This window comes from Sycon ciliatum, chromosome 3, assembly GCF_964019385.1.
Source record: "Sycon ciliatum chromosome 3, ocSycCili1.1, whole genome shotgun sequence".
Classification (NCBI taxonomy): Eukaryota; Metazoa; Porifera; class Calcarea; order Leucosolenida; family Sycettidae; genus Sycon; species Sycon ciliatum.
This window is the reverse complement of record NC_088645.1, coordinates 32,461,735-32,487,724: the sequence shown is the minus strand read 5'-3', so window position 1 is coordinate 32,487,724 and position 25,990 is coordinate 32,461,735. Positions and strand designations below refer to the sequence as shown.

At 45.0% G+C, this 25,990-nt stretch overlaps 3 protein-coding genes across 4 annotated transcripts; 2 read left to right on the top strand and 1 right to left on the bottom strand.

The window, feature by feature from the left end:
* The first annotated feature begins 3,503 nt into the window (after nucleotides 1-3,503).
* On the top strand, nucleotides 3,504-8,009 carry LOC135812684 (uncharacterized). Its single transcript, XM_065325957.1, has 6 exons — nucleotides 3,504-3,757; nucleotides 3,948-4,140; nucleotides 4,468-4,591; nucleotides 5,030-5,141; nucleotides 5,438-5,626; nucleotides 6,488-8,009. Exons 1-6 carry the CDS (start codon nucleotides 3,685-3,687, stop codon nucleotides 6,754-6,756), a joined length of 960 nt encoding a protein of 319 aa, XP_065182029.1. The 5' UTR covers nucleotides 3,504-3,684; the 3' UTR covers nucleotides 6,757-8,009.
* A 1,718-nt stretch (nucleotides 8,010-9,727) lies between these two features.
* Nucleotides 9,728-19,999, top strand: LOC135811987 (uncharacterized). 2 transcript variants are annotated; one of them, XM_065325274.1, is made up of 9 exons: nucleotides 9,728-9,992; nucleotides 14,367-14,559; nucleotides 14,918-15,041; nucleotides 15,474-15,585; nucleotides 16,483-16,671; nucleotides 17,114-17,386; nucleotides 17,770-18,087; nucleotides 18,666-18,766; nucleotides 19,049-19,999. In XM_065325274.1, the coding sequence occupies exons 1-9, from the start codon at nucleotides 9,905-9,907 to the stop codon at nucleotides 19,712-19,714; spliced, it is 2,064 nt and encodes a 687-aa protein (XP_065181346.1). In that variant the 5' UTR covers nucleotides 9,728-9,904; the 3' UTR covers nucleotides 19,715-19,999. The 2 variants fall into 2 exon arrangements, with proteins under 2 accessions (XP_065181346.1, XP_065181345.1); XM_065325273.1 differs by lacking the exon at nucleotides 9,728-9,992 and adding an exon at nucleotides 12,836-13,241.
* Nucleotides 20,000-20,052: 53 nt separating this feature from the next.
* On the bottom strand, nucleotides 20,053-24,367 carry LOC135813010 (uncharacterized). Its single transcript, XM_065326228.1, has 5 exons — nucleotides 23,392-24,367; nucleotides 22,753-23,058; nucleotides 22,314-22,369; nucleotides 21,401-21,550; nucleotides 20,053-20,130 (listed from the first exon to the last, which is right to left on the bottom strand). The coding sequence occupies exons 1-5, from the start codon at nucleotides 24,365-24,367 to the stop codon at nucleotides 20,053-20,055; spliced, it is 1,566 nt and encodes a 521-aa protein (XP_065182300.1).
* Between the last annotated feature and the right edge of the window lie 1,623 nt (nucleotides 24,368-25,990).

The window sequence follows — 25,990 nt, the reverse complement described above, 5'->3', positions numbered from 1 at the left end:
AGTTGTACTTGTACTTGTAGCCTGTTCTCGTAGTTTTAGAGCCGATGTTCGCGATATTTTGGAGGAGAAGGCGAAACGCAACCTGTGCTACTAGTAGTCCCAGTAAATACAACATGCCATGTTCGACCAAAAGCTGCTGCTACAATGAGCGATCGTGATGATTCCACAGGTAAGAAGACAAACAAACGAGTCAGAGCTCGCCAGGCAGGTAACGCCGAGAACATGATGATACCACACGGAGCTGGTGATCGGATGGAGGTGAACGGGACCTGCAAATCCACCGGGCGTTTGTCGAGGGCCACTGAAGACCCGGTTTCCCATGGTGCCAGTTCCTCCATGATGGCGAAATGCGCTGCCACAAGAACTCCAGCGAGAATGAAAGCACAGCAACCAACGCCGCGGGCGAACTGAGGAGAGAACACTGAACAATCTGTGCACAATGATTTTCTCTTCGACGGCACGCGTTGCTGTTCTGCTGCATGCATGCGTTTTTCTTGTTGTTTGATCTTCACACATTTTCGCGCAAGCGGTTGCGCGCCGCTGGGACTCGGAGTTACTAAAATCAGTACAGAGCATCTCCCCCTTGGTCGATTTGGACAATCTATGGCTCAAAAATTTCAGGAGACCCTGGCAAAGAAATTTACAGAGACGTTTTTGGATACTCCTTTCGAATGCTGTACTATATCTCACGAAGTTTACGCATATGCTCTGGCATACCCGTGTGAGTAATGAAAATTTGTTTCAGTAAATCTTTTGGAACACCTGTCATCTGTGCCTGGGCCAAGTCCCAGCTTCGTAGAACCTGGCTGAAGTGCTGCTAACTCCTTCAAACACCCCTACTTCGAGCAAAAATGCGACGAAATGCTGACTGCTGATGGGCCAAGCTGACATTTTGGAGCACGTGAACCGCCCCCATCCAATCGACGCTTTTCTACGCAACTGTGAGCCCTGAATTATGTGACTACTGGTAGAGATTTGGCTGGGTTATTACTGACAGTCAGGGATACTACACTTGTATGTCAAATTATGTTGGCACCTCCGTGGTAGGAAGAATTCAGCTTGTGTCTTCAGAACTATCATTGTCTTGACTGGTAGAAGTCTGATTGTGTCTAGCGCGTGGATGTAGACGCCACTGTGTGCAGTAATCATGTTGTTCTCCACCTTTACTCGGTCCTTGCAGGACAGACCTTCTCTCTTTCCACACCTCCAACAAACATTCTCGAGTCTTCCTGTCTTGTATTGCACCAGCATGTGCGCGTAGTACTCATCCTTGACGAGCTTGAACGTGCATGAAGAAGTTAGGCCAGTACAATCAGGATTTACATCCATAACTGGGCCACCAAGAGAAATGATGTCGCGTCCACAGATCACAGTTTTTCCGTGACATTCAGTGGCGGGGTCAGTAGTGAGAATTCACCTCGAGACAGCTGGTAACAAAATGTCACACGTCTCGCTGACCGGTCCCTGATCCCGTATCTGTACCCTGAATGAAGGCTTTCTCCGCAGCGGCATGATCGGAAGTTATTTTCATCTAACGAAGAATTTTTCATTTCATTATCGGGCAAAACAGTTGGGAGGATAACGATGACTTGAATAATCTCTGGGACAATCGCAGCCCTAAAGGTAATCACATCCCTTGGGGTGCTCGGTCAATTTTCATTTCCTTTATGTCTTATCACCTTGTTTGTGTTCCTGCATCCTAGTCCACCAGCTAGGCTAGGCAGGAATTTTTTTTATTTTTGCACAGCTTTCGCGAACTCCAAACTGCCAGAGATCAATGACGTGATGGAAGCAAGGGGCTGAAAGTCTGAAATCTGTTGCACTGGTTTATGCTCATGCACAACAGGATTCTCGTGTAGCTTTGCCACTTTCAACACGCTCTGATCCGTGGAACACAGCCGATTTCATATCCATATACTGAATAATGTTACTACAATGATGATAACCCGATGGCAGTTCGTGTACAAGTATCGGGTCATGTTGCGATGCCAAATTTGTGTTGGTTTCATTTCAAGAGTGAAAATTACGTGTGTAGGATGTGTTCTGGGGAGGATCTCTCGTTACATGTACATGTGTATAATTATTACCTTCATCCTTACGCTTGGGTTGGCGTTAGGATCATTACTACCGTTTCGGACCGACATTGTGAAATCACATTATTTCTCCAGTCTTTTCGGATCTGAAAGTGCCGCATCAATATTGTAAGCAGCTTCGGTATGTTATGTTACGCCAGGCAAGCAAAGACGATTTCTTTACAGTTTCAGAACCACCGGATAGGACCTAGCGCCCGTTTTGTCTCACAAAGCATGTCCCTATCTTGCTCCCATTGTCCGGCGACTAAGTGTCAAGTACAGAATACTCCATTACGTTTGCTCTCGTAATTCCGTGAGCAATGCACAATGCACGACACAGAGCTATATCGTTTAGTCAACATACGCCGTTGAGCGATTGAATGAAAGAGGTGTCGTGAGAATTTGAAAGATACCAGGGAATTCACGTGCAAACACACATCACCCTCTCAGAGTAGAAGTCAATCCATTCCCCAAAGGAGTCAAACCTAAAGCTTCCCTTGGAAATGCTGAAAGTACTCCTGGCTTAGTCGCTTCGTACCTGGCTAAAAAAAGGTACAGTGAGTGTCATTATCCGAGTCAGGTCTAAGAAGACAAGCAGCTCAAGGAAGCAGGAAAATACCAGGCAAATCGCCACCACCGGGCCTGTCATAGTACACACACCTGGAAGAAGGATCCAAAGCGTTTCTTCTGGGACTCTAAGCTTTAACCGATCATCACTTGCTATCTGATGAGCGTTTAACCGTGAACTTTCAGAGCTACAGCAGAAGCGCTTTTAGTTCCTTCTTTGAAGTGTGTGGCTCTGCACCTGTTCTAGGTGTCACGAGCACTGTCGAGATCAACCGCAACTCTCTCCCAGTGTAGTATGTATTTTAATTATTATTCCGTGTGTCAAGTTGAGCATGAGCTCAACTAGAAATATCAAGCGGGGAATCACACTTCAGAATATGTCCAGGATGGGTAGTACGCAGGTGTTCTGTGAATACATTACATTCAGCTACATCTGGGTATGGATCAGACCATACCGCCCCGCCGTATCCTGGGACATGTCTGCATGTGCTTGCAACCACACTATAACTGAGGTGGAGCTATTGTACCACGACCTGCAATTGACACGACTGTGAGTTTTTTTATATTTTTTACTAGAGCCACGTACACCCGTCATGTGTGAGCCAGGAATAAGGGGAGTGGTGGCGTGATCAGGGATGCTCTGCCGACCTTGGGTCTCGGCTTCATCAAAACCAGGCGCGCCAACATATACATTATACTTGTATGGTTTTTGTAGGCGCTACTTAAACTTTCGTTATCATCAGTCCTTGAATTATATTGTGGTCATTTCCATTACCAGTATGTTTACGCCATCCTTGCCTGACGCATGAACTATCCACCTCACTAGCTCCGGCACTGGTGAAAGTTCTTAAATGTTCTAGCGGAAAGGAGATGTTGCTCTACTTATTCTTACCACGGTTTGATTTGTTCTTTCTTTAGCGTCTGCCTTTAGCGTGTTGGTTTGCTTTTCCGAAGCTCTCGGGCGGGTTTGTTCACCACTACAATTCCACCAACGTTTTTTTCTCTGAGAGGATTGCATGCTGATTTGTGGGAATTCACTTGCAATATGTGCATTGTAATCCTACTGGCTTTGATATGCATCTCTGCAGCGTTTCCTATTTCCAACCATTCAAGATCATGTAAGTGGTTGAGAGCATCTTTAGTTTTGGTCGTCTGTGGTCCTGGATGCTACAAGGAGGCTCTTAGAACTCCAATTGGAGGTCGCCGAAGCTCCTCCAATTTACATGTATATTTGTCGATGTGTGTTTCTTTCGATTAAGTGAACCCACCATTCTTATTGTCTACATGTATGTGACCCTGTGAATGCAGTTATTCTGCCCCAATGCGACAACCAATGTGCCAAGACCTGTAAAGCGTCAGGCACGTCATGGCACATGAGGTGCGGCTGGGCTAGATTTGCTACCTTCTCCAAGGACGGCCAGTCCATCGCCAACACCTCAGCACTAACAGCATCCAGCATGACAATCAGGAGGAAAGTCAGGCACGACGGTGACTTGCAGGTGTAAGTTGTTTTCTTATTCACTTACAATTTTATGCAGTATTATCATGCAAAGAAGTTGTTTTATGCCACTCTAGCGCTGGATCCAGTGCAGGAGAAACAACTTCCTTATTTATCGCGGAGTCCGCTACCAAACTTTCGTACTGTATTTAATTAGGTGATATTAATTGCAGTATAGAACGGGAACAATGACCAACCAACATCATCAGACCGTGCAGTCTGGACTTAGCTCACTTCGAATGGAATAACCCTATTCTCGGATTCCATGCAGCTTGCACTATTAACAAAGGTAGTTTCCGAATCGTGCGTCTCTTTGGTTGCATCTTTCAGACTGGAGATACTGGACGTGCAAGCAATTTACCACAGCGGCGAGTATCGCTGTCAGGGGGTGGATGAACTTCGAACCAAGGTCTGGACAAAATGCGAGTGCCTAGTAGTTACAGCGCAACAACAGGTGAGCCTAGGCAACAGACGAGTAATATACCCATATGATTTCGTTCTAAGAGGCTTCGCGGCTTTTAGCCGAATTGAATTGGGAGTATCCCACCGCATCCCTTAATGGCTTGATTTCTGACGGTCTGAGGCTTTACGACAAACCAAAAAGAAAATGTCACCCAACTATGCAATTGCAGTGTGATACAGGAAGAGGTAAGACCCAAGACGGTTGTAGTGGTTGTTTCGGTTACGGGGTGGCTACAATTTGTCTGTACCGGATAATATCGAACGAACCTAACAAAACGAGTTCATGATTTTAGATCTCTCTTGTTATGGTAAATGAGTGTTCGAGCTCACGAAATTTAATACTGCTCAAGTACCTCATGGTTTTCATGACAATAATGAAAAGCATGAGGTTAACAAATTCATGCAATACAATGTACGTGCACAACCGCAGGAACACCAACAATGTCTGGCGGCGACACGGCCGAAGATCTATCCGCCGGGGCCGCGCAATGTGAGAGGCATCGAAGGTCAGCCCAGCCTAGTGCTGGATTGCTTTTCAAAAGGTACAGCTCCAGCTGAGTTCGCTTGAATCTCTAGTGTTTCTCCCGTGTACATTATATTTTTATTCCTTTCTTATGTTTGTTTTCTAGATTGAAAATTCTGTAAATTATTGTATTTTCCCTCAAAACCAGTGAATAAAATTTGATTATTGGATGTTCACGTAAATCAAAGCCACTGGAGATCAAAATAGCATCCTGGAGGTACATGTAAATATTTCTTTGTTCTTTACTGGAGGTGCATGAAAATCCTTCTTTGCTTCTTTCCCGTGTCGTATTCTTGCTACCCATTGCACTGAAAGGCGGTGCTACACACTTTCGTCGATGGCTCTCCAATGGCACACTTATCCCAAACGCTAACCCGTGGAGCAACACCTACGTTCTGCGGAACGTGACGAGAACCATGGCCGGCCAGTACAGGTGTGAGCTGCTGGAGAAGCATAAACGAGAATACTATGACAGAGTTGATTACTTCGTCACAATACAGCAAGGTATGGCAATGGCCTGACATGGGCCTGACATCCGAAAATGCCAGCTGCGCAAAGGTGCAGTGCTCCTGGACTCTTAGCTAATTAGAGATGTATAAGGCGGGAAACTCAAAAGGTGTTTCACGTTGTCAGCCATGATGTTGACATGTGACAGTGGAAGACTCTGTTTGCACGAGATTCTTTGGCACAGAGTCAATCCGTACAGTAGCACGGTGGTATCAGAAGGGATCGCGGCTAAACTGCAGCACAATCGGAGTATTGATTTCGCGAAGGAGTGTGCTCATCGTGGATTTATGACTCCTGGATTTCGCCAAGAGAACAACAATCTTATGCAGACCATCAGAGACCAACGTCCAGGGGTTCTTCAATATCATAAATGAGACGCGTTCACGAAAGTGTCTTTGCTATGCTGGTGTGCTTGTGCTTCGTGCATTGGTTCCGCTAAGAGCGCATGGTGGCGACGTGTGGAGGATAATAGTAAATGGGTACTAGTATATGGGGGAAAGCTCAGTCGCAATATTTTATAGTTTGCAGATTCGTTTGGTTACTGGCCAATCGAGATTACTGGTATTTACAATGTCGCCCGAAGGCTACCGCCTCATTTGTATGTTACCTTTGTTCTGCTGTTATTCAGTACAGGCAATGTTAGCTCAGTGATCGTGAGGCCGCTCAAGGTTTCACCATATTTCTTTGCGTAACCTGGCAGCAAAACATCAACTATTTTCATCATTTAGCTCATTCACATCTACATGTACAGTGCTGACAACTGAAATCCGACCCCCTTGGCGGCGCGGCGCCCCGGCAAGGGGGTCGGATTTCAGTTGTCAGCACTGTACATGGAATTGTGTTTCTTTTTTTCTCCAGCCGTTCTTCCGGAAGCACCAAGTAAGCCTGAAGCGCGGCCAGGTTATAAAATCGTGAACATCGAGCAAGACCGCGAGCCAAAAGCCAAACTTATCTTCCAAAGCACATCCCGTCACGGTCGTATGAGCCTGGCGGTGAACCACCTGGTCGAGAGGCTCGAGCAGAGCAGAGCCGACCCCAAGCACGACTTGACGCCGTCAGAAGTCAGCTCCAGACTCCCATACATGTCCTCGTTTCTGATGCTGTTCGTAGACCGAAAGGTTGACTGAACAAAAGACATTTGAGTATAGTGTAGAAAGCAATGCAATTTGAGGTATGGCTGTTTGCTCACAGTATAATTTAATTTTAGATTATACTTCTTTATCTAGTGTAAAGGCCAACATCCGTATCTAAACACTATCCTTGTGGGTTGCTATGAACGTAGGCATGAATTCTTCAAACTGTAAGTGTGTGCAAATTGTATTGACAAAATATCCCTATCCAAATTCCTCAATTGATCCATAATATTCATGTTGACCCTTCTAGTTTTCAGGGTGAACAAGCATGGATTGTACTTTTATAATTATGTTCTGTCAGGAGTCTGTTTCCTGTGGAACGTTATTTTTTCTTATTGACTGAAAGGAAAGAGGTCCTGGAAGATTTGAATAGTTGGCATACTTAAGATTGCGCTTAGATTTTACCTCAAACCTTGCTATTCATGGTTCTATAGACTTTATGAAACATGTTTGTTTGATTTCGTGTAGCAAGAAGAGAATATATTTTTCCTCCCTTCTTCTCCAGAACCCTACATTCCTCCTTTATCATGACTCTGACCGTACTGGTTGGTAGCATGCAGGTTGCTTTTAAAACTTTTAAGATACACGTTCAAGCTTACTGTTCTAGTTATACATGTACATGTACATGTAAGCGTCCACTTCACCACCTGTGACCACCACCACCATTGCGCTCTGCGGCCGACCATGTTCATTCTCCGTTTACATGTAAAAATAAAGTAAAGGTACAACACGCTGTCTGAACAGTGACTAGGGGTAATAAAATATCCACACTTCCTACGGCTGACTCCATCAGCCTCTAATTCTGAGGAGGATGAGCAGGTCTATATTACTGTGATACAGATTTCATTACAGCTGTCCCTGTTACCGAGGTGGTAGATACATTGTGTATGGCTCTTAGGCAGGAAGGAATCTACCTGTATGTGCTGAAAGTCCAGCATTTTTACGTCATGTTCCACACGTGACATTCACGCGTAATTAGTAGACATGATGTGAGAGGTGACATCCGTACTTATTGCATACTACCCTCTCTATTGGTCGCTTTCGATGAGCCTGACTCTCATAAAACACTGCACGCCAGTTGATATCTGGAGTACGTAAGCACGGTGTGTTCCAGTACGGCAGTAGTGATGAAGGCCTCCGCGAGGGCAGTAGGGAGACTTGCCGGAGTGTACTTTCAGCAGACCGTTTTGTCTTTTACGTATTAAAAAGTTCAGGAATCCACCACCTATTATCCTTTATCTGCTGAGAAGCTTGAAGCTAAACAGGGCAGTCAATTTTCCTGACTGTGCCTGGTAATGCCATAAGAAATCCCTTACTATTAGTGACAAGTAGCTAGATTATATTTTTGCTGCTGTATTCAAATTTACTGTCCGGGTGGCACTGAAGCTCGTGTTGCTGCATGAGGGAAATCAGGGCGCACTTCCCAGCTCGTTTTCGTCGTGCACTTGACTTCGGATCAATTGTGAGCGTGTTTTGCTCAAAACTTCTCCAAAACACATGTGCGGGTAACTATACGGACCAGCTGGAATGAATGAACCAATCCGTGTGTATATTCGAGCACTGCACGCAAACAGACCGCTCTTGCTGTGCATTTGTCACTGAGAAAATAAATGCAGTGATTTTCCACAGACCTTTACCACCTGACACAGCACATACACATACTTTGCACACACACCGCTGTCATATACATAGATCGCCTTTAGCATTCCCACACTTGGAAGTGTTCTTGTACGTGCTGTGATAGTCTTACTAGTCCTCTTTCTTCTGTTTAGGTCACCTTACAGGTGATGATTGTAAACTTTAGTGTTAGTTGTCTTGCCTTCTTGCCAAATTGTGTCTGTGTGTATGTGTGAGTTCTCATCTTTCGTTCTGTTTAGGTCACCTTACAAGTGATGATTGTTAAGTTTGCTGGCCTTGCCAATTGTGTCACCATGATGTGTTAGTTCTAGAACATTCATCTGCCTGCATAACTCGTCTTTATATTTCGTATTTTTGCCTCCCCTACCTCAATGCCCTGATGATGGCCAATGGGCGAAATATTGGCAAAGTTGTTTATTTGGTGCAGCTGAGAGCCTGTTGCCGGAATGGCGGTGTTTTCAAGATTTTCCACAGACCCTCAAAAATCAACCCCGGTCGCTTGCGGTGTGCTACGAAGGTCCAGACAAGAGAACATTTTCTACAATCCCCGCTCAAAGACTAAGCGGAGATGCAACAGTCCTCGCGGATTGTGGCACACAGAAAGCGACATGCAATCTTACCACCATCTGCTCTACCGGGAAAAGATCAGCCAGTTTGACAGTCTTTTTCTCTGGGTACTGGCCAATATTGACAGGTTACTGTCAAAATACAACATTGCAGTTCGAAGAGGCATGATATACAGTAGCTATCCGGAATACGAGTACTTCAATCTACTGTCGTGGACATGGAAATCCAGTCGATTGACCGGGGCCGGCGCCCTCAGCGCGTACAGAACGCTGCATGCAGTGCACATGTTGATCCGATGCGACCAGCGAGCTGCAGCGCATAAATGCCCCGACCGCCATGGACCACGGCTGCATGGCCAGCTCGCTGGGCCGCTAGACGTGCCACCGAATTTCCATGTCCACGACAGTACATGATAGGGCACGTACTGTGTAGTCAATCAAATGAATGGCGCACACCGACAGGGTACTCTAGTTCTAGCGCTGGTGCGTGTACCGGTATCTGGTTGTTGTCAGCGGGACCCATGGAGTTTAAGTACATGTAGGAAAACTGTCACGGAAATGGACTGATTCTGGGTTGAAAGTTTATCCTGAAAATATCTGAATGCGGAAAAAGATAAATTGTATGTCAAGAATCTACTATGTGTTTAGTATGGCGTCCGCCTAATGATGATGTGGTGGGTTCTCATCATCATGAAATAAAATGACTGCATGCAAGGCAAATGGTGGTGATGGTGAAACTTTACTTGCATCCAGAGAAAGAAGTTTGCTACCAACCAGGTTTGACTCCTTTTCTTTCTTTTATGCAGCTATTCTGAAGTTTGAACTGGTCCCCGGCGTGTCTCTGCTCCTTTCCAAACTTTGTGGGCATAAATGGAATCTCATCGTGTGCTGGCAAAGATAAAGACTCGCGATACTAATAGCCAGGTGTTCTTCTAAATATGAGGATTATTTTTCTTATTCTAGGCTCAATGTGCTTTGTTGAGTCGTCACCTGCTGCTAACCAATCGACTTCCTCCACTGGCTCCAGTAAGTGATTGCGGATCTGTGTTGTCTAGATACCCATGAGGTCAAGAGGAAAAATGGGCTCAATACGGTCTATAAAAGGCCCAAGAGTCGCCTGGTCAATCTGTCCAGGCCAAAGCTCTTTCGCGCAGGGAGTACTGCTGTATGGTGCATGTGCCGAAAATGCCAGGTGTTAACCTTGATTACCAATATTACAAAGAAGCAGTCAGACTTGAATTGCCAGACCATTGTTGTCAACGCGAAACTCTGGCGACTTGTTCAACTTCTAGCATATACGAGAACACTTGACATGACTATGTTTCCCTCATTGACATGATGCTGGGTGAATTGAGTGCGATCACCTTCTGTCCCGGATCTACATGTAACTAGTAACTAGTCACAAAAGTCACTTACAGTAGTAAAGGACACATGGTTCCCCTCTTATGTCCATCCGTACATTATAGTACACTATGGTATTACATAATCCAATACTAGTACAGAACACCTTGTTCATGCTGTCAAACCAACAACGTCAATATACATGGAGTGCACTGTATAGCCATTCGCCGAACACCTAGAATTAAGCATCATTATTTTTTCTTTCGATAAGCAATAGGGCCCCCGGAATATAAATTTGATACTTGAGCTCTGAATGCACTTGTGCCAGTGGATATGACACTTATCCCCTCAGCCCTACGGTTAGGCACTGCATCTGCCGCTAGATTTATAGGGTTATAGGGTGTTAGCAGCCGTCCTGAGTTCCCTTCTGGAACGAACAAGATAATTTACTTCACTTTTTCCGCGTCGTGAGGAGGGCTTAGGCAAGTATGACTGATGGTGAACAGAGGGATATTTCTTGTCTCTATCAGCACTAGTTAATAACCATTTCTACTTGGTTGGGTTTCGGAATCTCCAGTCTATTTCCAGGTGAACAAAAATCGGAGAGTTTAACTTTATCTTGGTTTTGCTCGCCACGATCGCTTGTTTATTAAACTCTCTTCTCTGAAAACAGTACTAGTATGACATTATGATTTTTCTCGCTGTAGGGGTACGTTGGCGGTAAAAAATGTTGAACCCACAACAGAATAACCTTGAAAACAAGTAACAGTGCTCAATTGGGATGCGAAAAGATCAGTGCCCCGGAACTTTCCAATAAACAAGGTCCAGTTGACTAAATCCGTTTCTACTCGAGCAACAACAGCCTTGAGATGTCTCCTGATGATTGCGCGAAGCGAGCAAGCCTAGCAGGGACCGATTTCATTCCACTGAATCTTGAGTGTGGAACACGCAATACAAACTGCTGTGCTTGCATGGAACAGAATGCGCCTGATCCCTTTTATGCTAGCTTCGTGTTGCACTTTTCTCGGCGCTCTGCGTTAAAAAAACCGAGGGGCGCGTGATTAATTTGTGTTATGTAAAAAAATAAAATAAAAAATTCGACGGGTTCGCGTACTGGGTAGGTCATGAACAAGTAGTCGTACAACTCCCTGGTCAAGAACCACCTTTCCGCTTCCGTGGGACGCCACCACCCCATGATCAGGCGTCAGATGCGGCTCCTAAACGGTGGGGGAGGATAGGTCAGATCCACCAACCAGAGGCCAAAGGCCAAAATCCCATTTGCCACATTTGTGTTTTGATGGCAGGCATCCACCTGCGATAGATGTTTTCTTCTGAAAAGCTTTTTTGCGTAATCGAGGAAACAGTTCGATCACATTATTATGCCCTAGTCTCTCAATCGTTTCAAGCAACTGGTGCAAATTATAACCGACATCGTACCTGGTGTCCCTACATCGTATTGTCAAAGGTCTGGAGGGTCTACACAAGCTGGAAAAGTCAAGGCTTCAGCTCATCCTATACCCAACATCAACAGATGTTGAGCAACGACAGCACATGTCGAGCTGAGCACTGCGTGGCATCATGAATTCGTACGATGGCATTCATTCCAAACTCAATGTTACCATCGAACACAAGGCACGAGAAAATAGGCACCAATTGCATGATATTGGAACTAGTACTAAAGCATCTGTTGCCAAAGCGAAGGACGCTCACTCCACACTTGGCATTCCACACCTGGCGTTCGCAGTCAGTTTTGTAGTCCAGATTTTTGCCTTCTAATTGGGATACGATTTAACGTGCAAGACATGACTCACGAACATCCCTTGGCATATCCACCGGTCCTGGCAACTCATGATCAATCTGATTTCCTGAAAATGTTTTTATCCATCGTTCTTTCTCCTTTTCTCGTTCTTTTCAGTATACCTAAGCCTCTTGTATGGCCAACATAAACAGAAGCGCAACTTCAACAGGAAGAAAATGAGCTAAAATGGAGGGAGGGAGCTAATCTGGATGTGAAAACAGTCTAATACCGAGGGAGCTAAACATTTGGTGCACGGGTATCTAGCGTTCAAGTACAGCCTCCACGGCACCCAGTGATGTTGGTGAGGAAACATCGTGAGACAGTCTGAGAGATCTCGTGCTAGCATTGACATGGAGCTGGGGAGGGTGTCAAACGATTGTCACTTGAAGATGCCCGCATGTCAAGATCACTGCTGAGCCTAGAAGGACTAGATCATCTCCACGCTTCGTAAACGTGCCCCGGCTTGCTAATGAGTCAAGGGGAAGATGCCCCCAAGCTGTGGGCCACCCACGCGGCAAGGATATAGTGTAGACAATACCACTGCCGGAGAGAATTGGAGCAGCAATGGGATGAAGGGCAAGCAAATTAATGTCCCATGCCATACAGTATAGATTGACCTAACCTATGCGGTTTGGCATGAAACTGCGTGTTCTTGGCTCTACTCTGTAGAGGTGAGCAGACTAACGGCTGTATCTCCTGTTGGTGTTGCACGATTCAACATGAATTGGGCCTGTTTACTTTCTGCACCTGTGGAAGAAGAGTTGATCAAATCGCCGTGATTGGATTAAGGTCTTAGACAAACACAATCACGGTTCACAGGCTATCGCAATCTTTACCTGCTGTGAGGTTGCCGAGCTGGCCCCGCTGCCTTCATACATATTGCACCTTGTCTGATAGTATTCAATGGTCTTGCAAGACTGAAAGCGTCGTCCCTGTTAACGTTTGCAGTGAGGGATAGACTGTGTGTCCAACACTCCCAACGGAATGGAGAAAAGTGCCGAGTGGTACTGATTGGCTACTCGATACTATCACCTACTGAAGTATCATGAAGGATATACATGTAGGTAGACACCTGATACTGATCTGTATCGCCTTGCTCCAAATGAACGCACTGTTCGCACCTGAAGCAAGTTCATGTAAGTGTCTTAGCGAAGCTGTAATGCATGTGCACGTATGCGTTGGGTCAGCCGGGTGTAGAATTATGAGAGCAAGGAGGCTCAGTGAACGGATATTGGTGGACTGGATGAGTATCTACAAAGATGGGTGGGAGAGATAGATAGAGAGGCAGAAAAAGCAAGAGCGATATAGGGGTAAGAAGAGAAGGAATGCGAGTGAGAGAAAGACTCAAGGGGCGGGGGCGAAGAGCGAGTAAAAGAGAGAAATGGAGAGCGTTCAAAGAAAACTGGTGGCCCGAATGACTCCCCACAGAATGAGTGGTCCCCGAAATGTGTATCACAGAATAACAGGTCACCAGTAACATCAAGAGCATTGTGTGGATCGTATGCCACTTTTACGCGCAAAATAAAGGGAGTGGACGGTTCGATGGAATTCTTCTGTGCTGTGGAAGGCAGTCGTGAGTCAGTGAAGTGAGAATTCAAGTCGGCAGGAAAACCGCGAGCTCCCATGTAGGAAGCAACACTCAGTTCCCCAAAATAGATATAATGAATGGAAATGCACTGCAAAATTGGTAAAAATATAGAGCATTGTATGTAGTTGGGGGGACTGACAGGAACAAAGGCATGCTATCATACAGCAGGGATGTAATAGAAACAGCGCAAAGAAACGTAACCAGAAACCAAATGGTGTAGTGTTCGACACCACTGCTCACAAGTCAAATCATATTCTTGTCTTGTTCCTTCACACTCATCCCTTTCCCTCGTGTGTAAGCTGTAGGCTTTTTGCCCCGTTTCTCTGGCTCCTATTCTTCGAGATACTGTCATCACATCTCTGGTCTATATCTATAATATATTTTTGCCTTTTCTGCTTCTTTTCCAGTGTATTCTATTGTGATGAAAAGGCTGCACATTTGGATGGTCAATTGTTAGAAGTTTTGATAAAATAAAATAATAAAAATAAATTATCGTATCCGTTCCCGAAGAAAACTCACGACGGCCGCTAACACCCGATAAACCCTAGCGGCAGAAGTTTTGATTGTGAGAAATAATTATGACGCTTGCTCTTTTCTATAATGCTATTGCAATTTTATGTCTAACATATTGATGTACGTTGCGTTTCCTTTCTGCACTCCCCTATGAATACAGTTCTTTTGCCGCAGTGCGACAACCAATGTGCCAAGACTTGTAAAGTGTCCGGCACATCATGGCACATGAAGTGCGGCTGGTCTACAGTTGCTACCTTCTCCAAGGACGGCCAGTCCATTACCAACACGTCAGCACTAACAGCATCCGGCATGACAATCAGGAGAAAAGTCAGGCACGATGGTGACTTACAAATGTAAGTGTTTTTTTGCTGAGGAGATATTTTTCCTGGGCATGGATCACCATTGGAATAAGGAAATTTGACGAACAAAGCCACATGCTGTGCATTCTGTATTCTAAAATGTTTACGGACCACCCAACGATTAGCCAATCTGATTGTGTAAACAAGTGCATTCACTTTTTATGCCGAAAGCGCTCTGAGAAAGCAATTTAATACTAATTCGAATCGAGTAATTTAGTTTTCAGTATCGGGGAAAGTTCCCTCTCTGAAAAGCTGGCTGGATGGGTCATAGGATGGTCGTATAGGTTATTCGAAGGATCTGACCGCTACAATTTGTACGTCCTGTTTTGTTTCGACTCGTGTACGCTTTCAGATTGGAGGTTCTGAACCTGCAAGCCAGTACTCACAGTGGCGAATATCGCTGTCGGGGAGTGAATGAACTGCGAACACTGTTTTGGACAAGATGCGAGTGTCTAGTGGTCACATCGGGTCAGCAGGTGAGTCTGTGAATTATGTGATGGCTCTATCGCGTGACGTTTTCCAGAGAGTTTATTTTTTAGCGACTGGCAGAATTTAATTCCCATCGCATCTCGTTCAGTAGCTTCATTATTGCGGGAGGCCCCAAATCCGTTAGGCTTTAGAAACAGACAAGGGAATGAATTTCTGGACACGGCACAGAGCTATTTAATTATTGAATTTCAATGTACCACAGTAAACCTTAGGACGGCAGTGGTTGTGTATTTTGGTTATGAGATGACTAATTTGTCTTTACTGGAACATCGAGTGAACATAGCAAGTGAGTGCATGATACCTGAACATAATTCCTGCTGTGAATGTACATGAATGTGAGAGTTCACTTGTGCGACATTTGGCTGAATTACCTCGCGCTTTTGATGACATTATTGTTGCGCAAATCTATTCAACCGCAGGAACAGCAACAATGTCTGCAGGCGATACGTCCAAAGATCTCTCCACCGGGGCCTCGCAACGTGAGAGGTTTTGAAGGTCAACCCAGCCTAGTGTTGGATTGCTTTTCTACAGGTAAAGTTTCTGCGTAGTTCCGTCTCATCCCCTCTGGTCTGTCTCATACATTGTGTACAGTTCATTTGTACTTCAACAGTATTGCCCTTTGTGTTGCTGCATGGATTGGCAATTCCAAGATTGCCTGAACCTGTGAAGTATTTTACTAGTCTATATATTTTCAGAAAAGAAAAGGACCGAGGAACTACAAGTTACGCTATGATGTCCACTATCACCACCAGTTACTTGACAATCAGCTCATACGATCACATTTCACGGCACGTTCTACAACTACATGTATCTGCCAACCAGCTCTAGCACGCCATGGATGCGCACTCCGACAGCCTTACAACTTGGATTGTTCGTTGCTTTGCGTCCTTGAATCGTCGTTGGACCGTATTGTCCAATGGTCTTGCAAGTATCGTCATCGACATGCATGTATGTACATCTGCCAAAGTCCTTCAACACAGATAAGACTTTCAGCTTGGGCTTGTCTTGGTTGCACGCACCTTTCCCTCCTATGGTATTCCTAGGAATACCATAGGAGGGAAAGGTGCGTGCAACCAAGACATGATCGCATGAGCTGATTGTCAAGTAACTGGTGGTGATAGTGGACATTATAGCGTAACTTGTAGTTCCTCGGTCCTTTTCTTAGAACCTTAGTTGTGGAACGCTGTTGGAGTGCGTTTCCAAGACGTACTAGAGCTGATTGGCAGTTTGTTGTGGAACATTAGCACTGTCGGTCAGTGTCGTGCAATGTTTGTAGAGCTGATTTTCATGTAACTGGTGGTTAAATTGGACATTATAGCGGAACTTGTAGTTCCGTGGTCCTTTTCTTTGAAATACTTTCATCCGTGGCTCTCCATGCGAGTGTATTCCTTGTTTCTTGACTGCATCATATTCCTCCTGCTCTGACAGGCGGGGCTACTCACTTACGTCGATGGCTCTTCAACAGCTCACCTATCTCCAGCGCTAGCCAGTGGAGCCCCACCTACGTCCTGCGGAACGTGACAAGAAGCATGGCCGGCCAGTACACCTGTGAGCTGCTGGAGAAGCATAGACGAGAATACTATGACAGAGTAGATTACTTCGTCACAATACAGCAAGGTATGGCAATGGCCTGACATGCGCCTGACGTCCGTAAATGCCGCGTACACAAAGATGCGGTGTGCCTGGTCTCTTGGAGATGTACATGTATATTATGTATATTATGTATATGTATATGTATATGTATAAGGCTAGAAAGTGAAAAGGTGTTTCATGTGTTCAGCCAATGGCTTGTGAAGTTCGACCGTGGCAGACTCTGTTCGCACGAGATACTGACCTTTAAATATATAATTATCATATTTTGGTCCAAGCATACTTCATGGTGGGGATGATAAATTTGATTCAAGTTGCATCAGAGAATGTGAGCCTGCCTAGTAACATTTACACCTTTAGCATTGCCCAGGAAAAGGCTGTGACTTGCCTGAAAAATTGCTTTTATTCCCTGTTCATTACTGCTGTTTTGTGTGTGTATTATTTTACTTTCCAAACTGTTTTGGTACAGACACCCGAAAGAGAAACATCAACAAAGTCATAAACGAGACATCGCTCGTGACGAGGAGGCTGACGTGTCCCTACGCCACAATGCCTTGGGCGCTGAATCAATCTGTCCAGTGGTCTCAGGACGGAACGCCGCTAAACTCCAGCACAATCGGAGTATTCTTTGCGCGGACAAGCGTGATCATCGTAGATTTACGACTCCTGGATTTCGCCCGGAGAACAACAATCTCATGCAGAATGTCCGAGACCAACGTCGAGGCGCTCTTCAATATTATAAGTAAGCCGTGTTGACGAAAGTGTACTTGCTGCGCTGGTGTGCTTATGCTTCGTGCATTGGTTCCGCTAAGAGCGCATGGTGGTGACGGATGTAGGATTATAGTGAAGTGGCCGAAAGCTAGGAAGCAATGTATATTATATCGACAGATTTGTTTGATAACTGGTCTATCGAGATTACTGCATGATCTTCAAAATGTTGCGGAAGTCCACCACCGTATGTGCATGTACATGGCACTTGTTTTGCTGTTATTCGGTAAAAGCGAGTTTGTTTCCGTGCTTGTTGGCACGAGGAACGTTTACCTATTTCTTCGTAACTTGGTAACAAAGCATCGAGTTTTTCTTCATTTAGGCAACTTATATCTCATTTTCTTTCTTTCTCTCCAGTGGTTCCTCCGGATGCACCAAGGAAGCCTCACGCGCGGCCAGGGAACAAAATCGTGGCCATCCAGCAAGACCACGAGCCGACAACGAAACTAATCGTAATCAGCACGTTCCGTCAAGGTCGCATGAGCATGGCGATGAGCCACCTGGTCGAGAGGTTCGAGAGCAAAGCCGACCCAAAACAAGAATTGACTCCATCAGAAGCCTGCTTCATGGCGTCCCAAGACTCTACCGTCAGTCTGGCTATTGAGTTGCAGTATATCACGCGTGATGGCATACGAAGCAGTAAAAGCGAGCCAGAAAACTGGAACTACCACCCAAGTACGTAGATTTGTCGTTGAAAATTTTTCATTAATTTTTCATTGCATCTTTAAGTAGGGTTCGATCAATAGATCTATTTTGTACACAACGGTGTGCCTCCTTCGTGAGAACGTGCCAGCGATTGCATCTCACGATTTGCACTCTGCAAAAGCCAGTTACCTGTTGCTGTGTAGTTGCCCTGAGTGAAGTCCAGCAAAAGCGCAAAGTTGACGCCCTTAACAAATTCGGATTACATCACTGGGTTTCTTTCTACTGCACTGGAACGTGCAGCATCACTGGAACAATTGGCAATGGCGTACACATGTACATTGCATATTGAGCACGCCAAATATGCTCCTTTGTCGGATTGTTCTCGCAAAAATGCACTTCAGGCATCAAATTTGCTCCCCCGTTCCATGTATTGTGGTACAAAGCTTAGCTTGAAATATCGTTCAGATAATGTAAAAGTGCCGTGCACTAGTTCCGCTTTCTTGGACGTCAGCATGTGATCTCTATACTGTCTGTTCCTTGATAATGGCGGCCCATATTCAGGTACGCTGACTTTTGTTATACTGCATGACTGTACTGTGTCCGTTTAGGTCTGACGAAAACGCATCTTCACACATTCCTCCTGTTGATGAAGGCCAACGAGAATGGGTGTAACAGCAATTCCAGTTCTGCCACCAACACCTTGTCGGTGGTAAGTAAGACCTCGTACTGCTTACCAACCCCACATTGCCCACTTGTTCACATCTCGTGCTTCCTGGCATATAATCGATTCCGAATTCAATCTATTTGGTGCCATTTTACCCACCATTAGCCTGTTGGGATTACATCAGAAGCAGAATAATTCATGGTGCTACATTTTGAAACTCACCTTGCGCATGACCTTACAATCACTGTACCTCCACACTCATTTAATTAATCCAAGAATTTAACAGGTTTCCTTATTGTCTGTTCTTTGCGGGTTTGTCCGGCTCAGACTGAATTCTCTCGACTTTGGCATCAACGTCTCACCGATATCTTCAGCAAGCTGTGCTCATGTTGTTCGCTCGAGAAACCGCTTGCTATGCAATTGGACGAAACCACTGAGGACGTATGCACGACGTTTAGCCATCCCCACGATGTAATCCCTCTAATGAACTGCACTGCAGCAGGAGGGGCACTGGTGGAAGTGAAATTCGCAGTAAGGTCGACGACGGAGCTCACAAACCTAGCCGCTCCATTACATCGTTTTCTCCGCGCATTCCCAGTTTTATCCCTCAACGATGACTGGGAGTTCTCGTACCAAGGATTCTGGGTGTATGGTCCGTACTGGGAGGCATTCTCTCTTGGCAACCTGACCACCCTGACTGAGACAGCTGTTAGTGTGAGCATGCAATTCACAACCAGCCTGTGTGCGTTCAGTTCCCAATTGACATATATTGCACATGCAGAACACACTAGCATGATAACTTCAGAAACTATGGTCACTAGCAATGCCACAGAGTACATCACTTCATCAGGGCCGGCCACGACCCACACACCTGTTTCTAGCCTATATCTTTCCCCTACAAAGAGTAGTGCGGACGTTATGCTAAGCCTATCAGCTATTAACTATTTAGTAGTTACCGTCTCTGTTCTGAATATTTTGGCGATGAGTGTCTAGTGTTGCCACTTGCCAGTGCTGACCGTCGGATAGTATTGAAGCTACTTTACATTCTTTGCGCTCCATCGCATTGTTTGTATGTGTCTTTAGCTCCAAGGTGCGGTATCCTGACCCGTACAGGTCTATCTTTTGTTTTTGTCTGGTGCGTGTTCTTGGCCGTGATGCCGAGACCTAAGGTCAGCAGAGCCATCAATGCCCCACCATCACTGCTGCGTCTCGGTGCTCCTCCTGCTCACTATTTGCACGGTTGGTCCTAGTCTCCGTACGATGGTCGTTCATTTTCTTTTCGAGCTGGGTATGTAGTTGAAGAAACCACTGCAGCTGTACTTACGGTTGAATTAGATGGTGGTAAAGACACACATGGCAATCTTCTTCTTGGATGTCTTCGGTATGAAGACATCCAAGAAGAATATTGCCTGATGAATCCAGCGGGGAAGAAACGTACAGTCGCAATCGAGCTATGTCGTTGCTGTGTCATCTCTAACTGTTATGTGCCATGCGATACCTGATGTACCAGCTTGCTATGTCGGATACCGCTAAACATGAATCTACTAGGCGCCAGGCGCGAACTGATGGTGATGGTGGCGAGAAGGAGAGCTCCGTTCCAGAACTTTGAAGCCCATAGAGCGTGTGTGGGCAGGGGTGTTTTTACCGCCATAATCATGAGCTGGGTTTGTGAACATGGTGAAAAAGAAAGAAAAAAGGTACTACTGCACGCTTAGCGATCTTGATAGAATGGAATGCATAGGAATGGTGGCTGTGCACAACTCGTCCTGGTGCACTTGATCTTGTACACTTAGAGTCGAGATCAAACTTCTCCGACGTGGTTATTTTTATTCCTTGAAAGTGCTGCCTGATGAGACAACACCACGATAATGTTCGTCTTGAGAAGTATCTGAAACATGCAATGGACTATTATTCAATGCAAGTATTTCTCCGACAGTGACCATGGAAGGCTTGAACCATACTGTTTACAGTCATATTGAAGTAAATATTCTTCCTTTTTAACTACTCACTATCATTTAAGTAACGTGTTGGTATAATTAGATACAAAGAACACTGTCTTGTTCGACGCTGTGTCTGACATTAGGCAAATGTACAGTTGAACTGTGGTAACGCGTGCTCCCAATGGTTAAGATAATATTATTCTTTTGTTATCCGGAAAACTCAGATGGTGATCCAATTTAATTATAGAAGAAAAGGAGAAGGACAAAAATGTTACCAGTTATGACCAACTGTCCACCAAACCTGACTGTATAAGTATGATCTGGTAACGTTGGTGGACAGTTAGTCATAACTCGTAACATTTTTGCCCGTCTCCTTATCCAAGGAACTTATTCTTTGATCATACTTCACTGTGGATCAATACACCCGTGCTCTGCACAAGGTGTGTAATAGGCAATGGTACGTTTTAACAGAGGGTAGGTAACAGGTGCGTTCCACAGCAAATCAAGATCCTGCCACATCGAATCCAATGCAAATGGGTTTCAACAAACGTAAAAATGATGAGAAAAAATTCAAAGTGTAATGCTGTAAGATGAGAAAGAGACCTGCGTGTGTCTCTCGATATACGAGTGGGTCGAATGTTAACAACAGCACCTTCCACAGAATGCATGGAGTTTAAAAAAGATACGGTCACAGGCAAGAAAATCAGGTGTGCTGCTCTCTGAATTATCCATGACTAACCTGGCAAGTGACGTTCGGCTGGGATGATCCAGCATCTCGTAGTACAATGTCGCAGGTAGCATTGCCACTGCAACCCGCTTCAATACACCTAATACAGTCCCCGTTCGTGGATCTTGTCCACCCATCAAGACAATCACAGATGCAGTCAACCTGAAAATACAAAAAAGAATAGATTATCAGACAAAATATGCTAAAACGACTATGATCAGCCATTAACGACTATTAATGTCTCCCAGACACATGAATGGAGAGATGGTACAAAAACAATGAACATGTGCCATTGAAGATGGTGGATGTCGAATGGTGGATATCCAATAAATTTGTCGCAAGGAGTGGTGCCATCACCATTGTTAAGCCCACCTTTAAGGACGGTCATATCATCAAAACATTTGCCCTGCACTTGGCACAAAACAGTGGACAACGCAAAATTCACTTTAGCTGGTGAATTCAACAGTATGATTGTTTGATGGCAAACCTGATGTTTGCCTATAGAGATACTAAAATAATAATATAAATACAGGTCGCATGTCTCCCAAATAATGGATTCCACGCATCTGTCAACTGTTTCATCATGAAATTGCAGCAGGAAGAATGGCATACGAAAAACGATATACAGGTTCCAGTTCATGACAAGCACATGCCATTTTTTACACCAAAGCACAATAGTCAACGAAGTCCAGCCATAGCGGTTTGTCCCGTGCAGTGTTGAGACAATCCTCGAGGGTGTCCGAGAGGGGAGATGTCGGATTTCACCACATCAATCCACCTAAAGCGAGGGTAATTATAGTGACATAGGAAAACACTATGCAGTACGTATATGTCCTAGTCTCAGTACCATTGTCATCCTTTATTATATTCGAGCTGGGAATGTGAACAAAGTAAAAAAAATAAAAAAAACTTTATCAGCACTTACCAGATTGAGTGTTTCCGTCTCATTGTCGCACGTGACCTCCATTATACTGCAATTCCCTGCATAGAATGAGACGAGAGTGTATTGCAGTCCATTGAGATAACAAATTCCGATCCAAAAAACGACTTTATAGTTCGAATCATTTTTGCAATCGTTCTTTCTTTCTACATGTACTTCTCTTGACTGTGTACATTGTTTTAGTATCGTTTCCATAATAGTTCACAAGGCATTTTTGGCATGGAGACTCCGCTGTGAAGTTGCACCCTATTGGCATCTATTGCAACATTGGTATTTTACTCCAGTCTCCTTTTTAGCCGCGAAACCAGACGCATTTTTACTGCGCTGTGATAGAAGAAGAGCATGTCGGATTTCCAGATTTTACGAGAGTTTTCTTTGATTATCAAATTGAAGTTATAATTCAATTCTACCTACATGTACGTACGTTCTGGGTCTACTGTCACTCCAAGTGTGCTTGCAAAGCCATGCATGCCTGTTGCGTCGCTGGTCCGTTGGTTCACTCGCACGTCCGATGTCGGTGTTACAATACTTGTAAATGACGTCATTGGGGACGTTCCCGGAGCTGGCTGCGCGGACGTCCTGAAGTAGATTACCATCACAGCGGCGGCGATGCACAGGCTGGTCAGCAACAGCATGATGATGCTAGCAGCGACGGCCAAATTATGTGTCCGCCTCCTTGACTCACTCTTGCCTTTAGAAGTGGTCTGCTGGCTTTTGGCAGACGAACCATCTGGAGATGAGTAAAAATAATGATACATGGAAGTGACCGTACACACGTACAAGTAGGTTAACATGAAATTTAATGAAAACGTCATAAGTTGATATGATAACTTGAAGCGTGAAAACGCCTGTACTAATCCTACCTGAGCTTGCAAATTTGCTCGCAATCACACTATTAGCTCTCGACTCGTGACTAGACCTCTTTATTCTACATAATCAGCAGACTGCTCTAATGCCACAGAACACTTGGAGATATATCCCGGGCCCCAAGAACTGATAAAAAATTCAGGGGCATGTAGGTCAAACGATCCGAGAACACGGCTTACTGATAGTTTTGACTTACCATTCGACGGACTCGTTTCAGCAGATGGCGTTTCAGATGCGGCATTGAGGGCAGACACGCGCGGCGCAACCTGCTCTGACTCGTCGTATAACTCACTGGCGGACATATAGACCACGGTGCTATCGACGGCAGATTCTTTACTCCGAGCGGACACTGTAGATGGCGGTGCGTAAATTACCTGAGCATTTCCGATGACAGGTATACACGTACTTGGATGTTCACGCAGGCTAGCTAGGGCAGGTACATCACCAAATTCATGAATTAAGGTATCAGGCTCTAGCATGCTCGCACGGGGTGGTGGAAGGGTGCTGGGATCTACAAGAAAAGAGACTTGGTAAGGTGTTACAATGTTTGCAGTGGGATAACCTGGTGGAAAAGGCGGGGGTGATGGGGAGCGTGGAGGAGGTAACTCAGCAACCTTACGTACGTCTACTTCGTCATTTACTGAGCCAGTACGGATTTGAAGTGATGGTAACGCGAAATGATGCGTTGAAATCCCAATTGGAGAGTGCGAATTCAAGTCATGAGATGATCCTTTCGATTTGCCCAACGGAAAGGAATAGATAGGTGTTGTAGAAGCTTGTTGAAGAATCGGTGGGGGAGTCGGCAGTGGTGGAGTAGATTGAGCCAAGGGCTCCGGCACCCAACGTCCCATGCACGACGTTCCATATGATTCGACGCACCCATTTGTCGGACTTCGTGAGGAAATATCCAAATGCTTTGGCATGAAATTCCTTTCAACACTGCTACTCTTGGCCGGATACACATGTTTTCGACACACAGCCCTATGAGATGTCGCCGGTAACATTCGGTCTAAGACTGCTTGGGACCAGCTGTCATCTTCACAAACCTCCGCTCCAGCTGTGCAGTGAGGCGCCGCAAATCTCAGTTGGCTTTGCCATGTTCCCTGTCCACAAGAACACGCACATTGGCACATTTGACGATGAGCGGACGGCTTCAACTGGTATTCCTCCATTGTGAACTGAAGACAGACTGGCTATCAGAGAGCATGCAACGGCAGCTGTATTCTAGAATGATTATTGCACAAAAGCGGTAATGATAATGCGCCGTGTCAGTTCCTCGCGTTTCATTATATCCTCTTCGAGCGTTGTTGCATTTACGACTTAATCCTAGGTGGCTCGGCTCGCAGGTGTAGCAATGCCCTACATATGCTTGTCTCAGTAGCTCCTACGCAATATTCCTAAATGCATGGAAAGGGAACAAGAGGGGAAAAAATCATCGAGCGAGAGTTCCGGGTCCTTGATCAGGGTGTAGCATAATAATCATATCGTTAGTGTTTACCATGTCAACTAGTATTATTGAATTACTGGCTTTGGTCCTGGATAACGCCCAATGCACATGTACATGTAGATTCAAGTGTATGTTGAAGCGTAATCTTGGCCGACGCCCTCTACACAAAAGTTATTATCAGGGGGAATGTTTCATAAGTCCCATGGATTATCGAAATACTAACCCTACAAGACACGAACATGCAGCAGTGAAGGAGGGGGGGGGGGGGGTGTTCTTGAGAAAAGAGGGTATTTCAGGCACGATTGTTTGCCTGACAAAACTCAATGGACCACTTGGCCTCGATGCGTGTGCCTAGTGCAAACTTTCGCGGCATCACCTGAGGAGGCAGACGTTTTTTACTCTTACTTCTGCGCGAGGGGGTAATTTCTTGACACGTCTTAGAGTACAAGTACTTGTTCCTCCGGTTCGAGTCCGTGAATCCACGCTCCAGCTGCCCATTTTGACGGGGAATGGGAAACATCCCAGATTCGACAGTGCAGGTGACGGCTCCTTAATAATTCCCATATTCCACAGCAACTATGAAGAGAACTTACAGTCACTTCCAAATCGCAACTATTCACTGTAGTAGTGTTCCAAGCCCAAACTCACGGAAAATTGGAAATCCATATCCATTCATTTAACATCAATAATAATAATAATAATAATACCACAGCACGCGTAGTAATTATCATTATGTGGGTATAATTATACGTTCCGCTTCTGTCCTATCTCCTATGATCAAATTCCATTATCACGATAATTATTAACACGGTGCACTGATGACCTGTGACGCCAGATCATGCATTGTCGGCCAGATGTCTCCATGTAGGCTTGGTAGCTTAGGAAATTAAGGGATGGAGCCAGCGTGATCATAGTATGTAATGCATAAATAATTATGTAAATCTTAAAAACAATAGTGCGGTGGACCTGCGCAGAGGAAAGGCATCATGGACATGATCTACGTGTATAACATATAAGTGAGCTAGGGCACATCATGCACACACATATACGTGTGTTCAAATAGGAGATCAAACTGATTGGCGTTCGCTGGCGTTGAGTAATCTTGAAATAAATAAAATAAAATAATTATGTGTGTGTGTGTGTGTTAAATTAAGAATTAGGCCTTTGTTGGAGCAAAACATCACATCACATGCATGTACATGTACATGCTGTCTGATGAGTATTTTGACACGAAACTCGGAGTACCAGCGGAAAGAGACTTGTTTGATTCATTGCTGTGTAATATTTGTACATGTACACTGCATATTAGCTGACAAGAAGAAGGAGGAGTATCGCCAATCTGATGTCT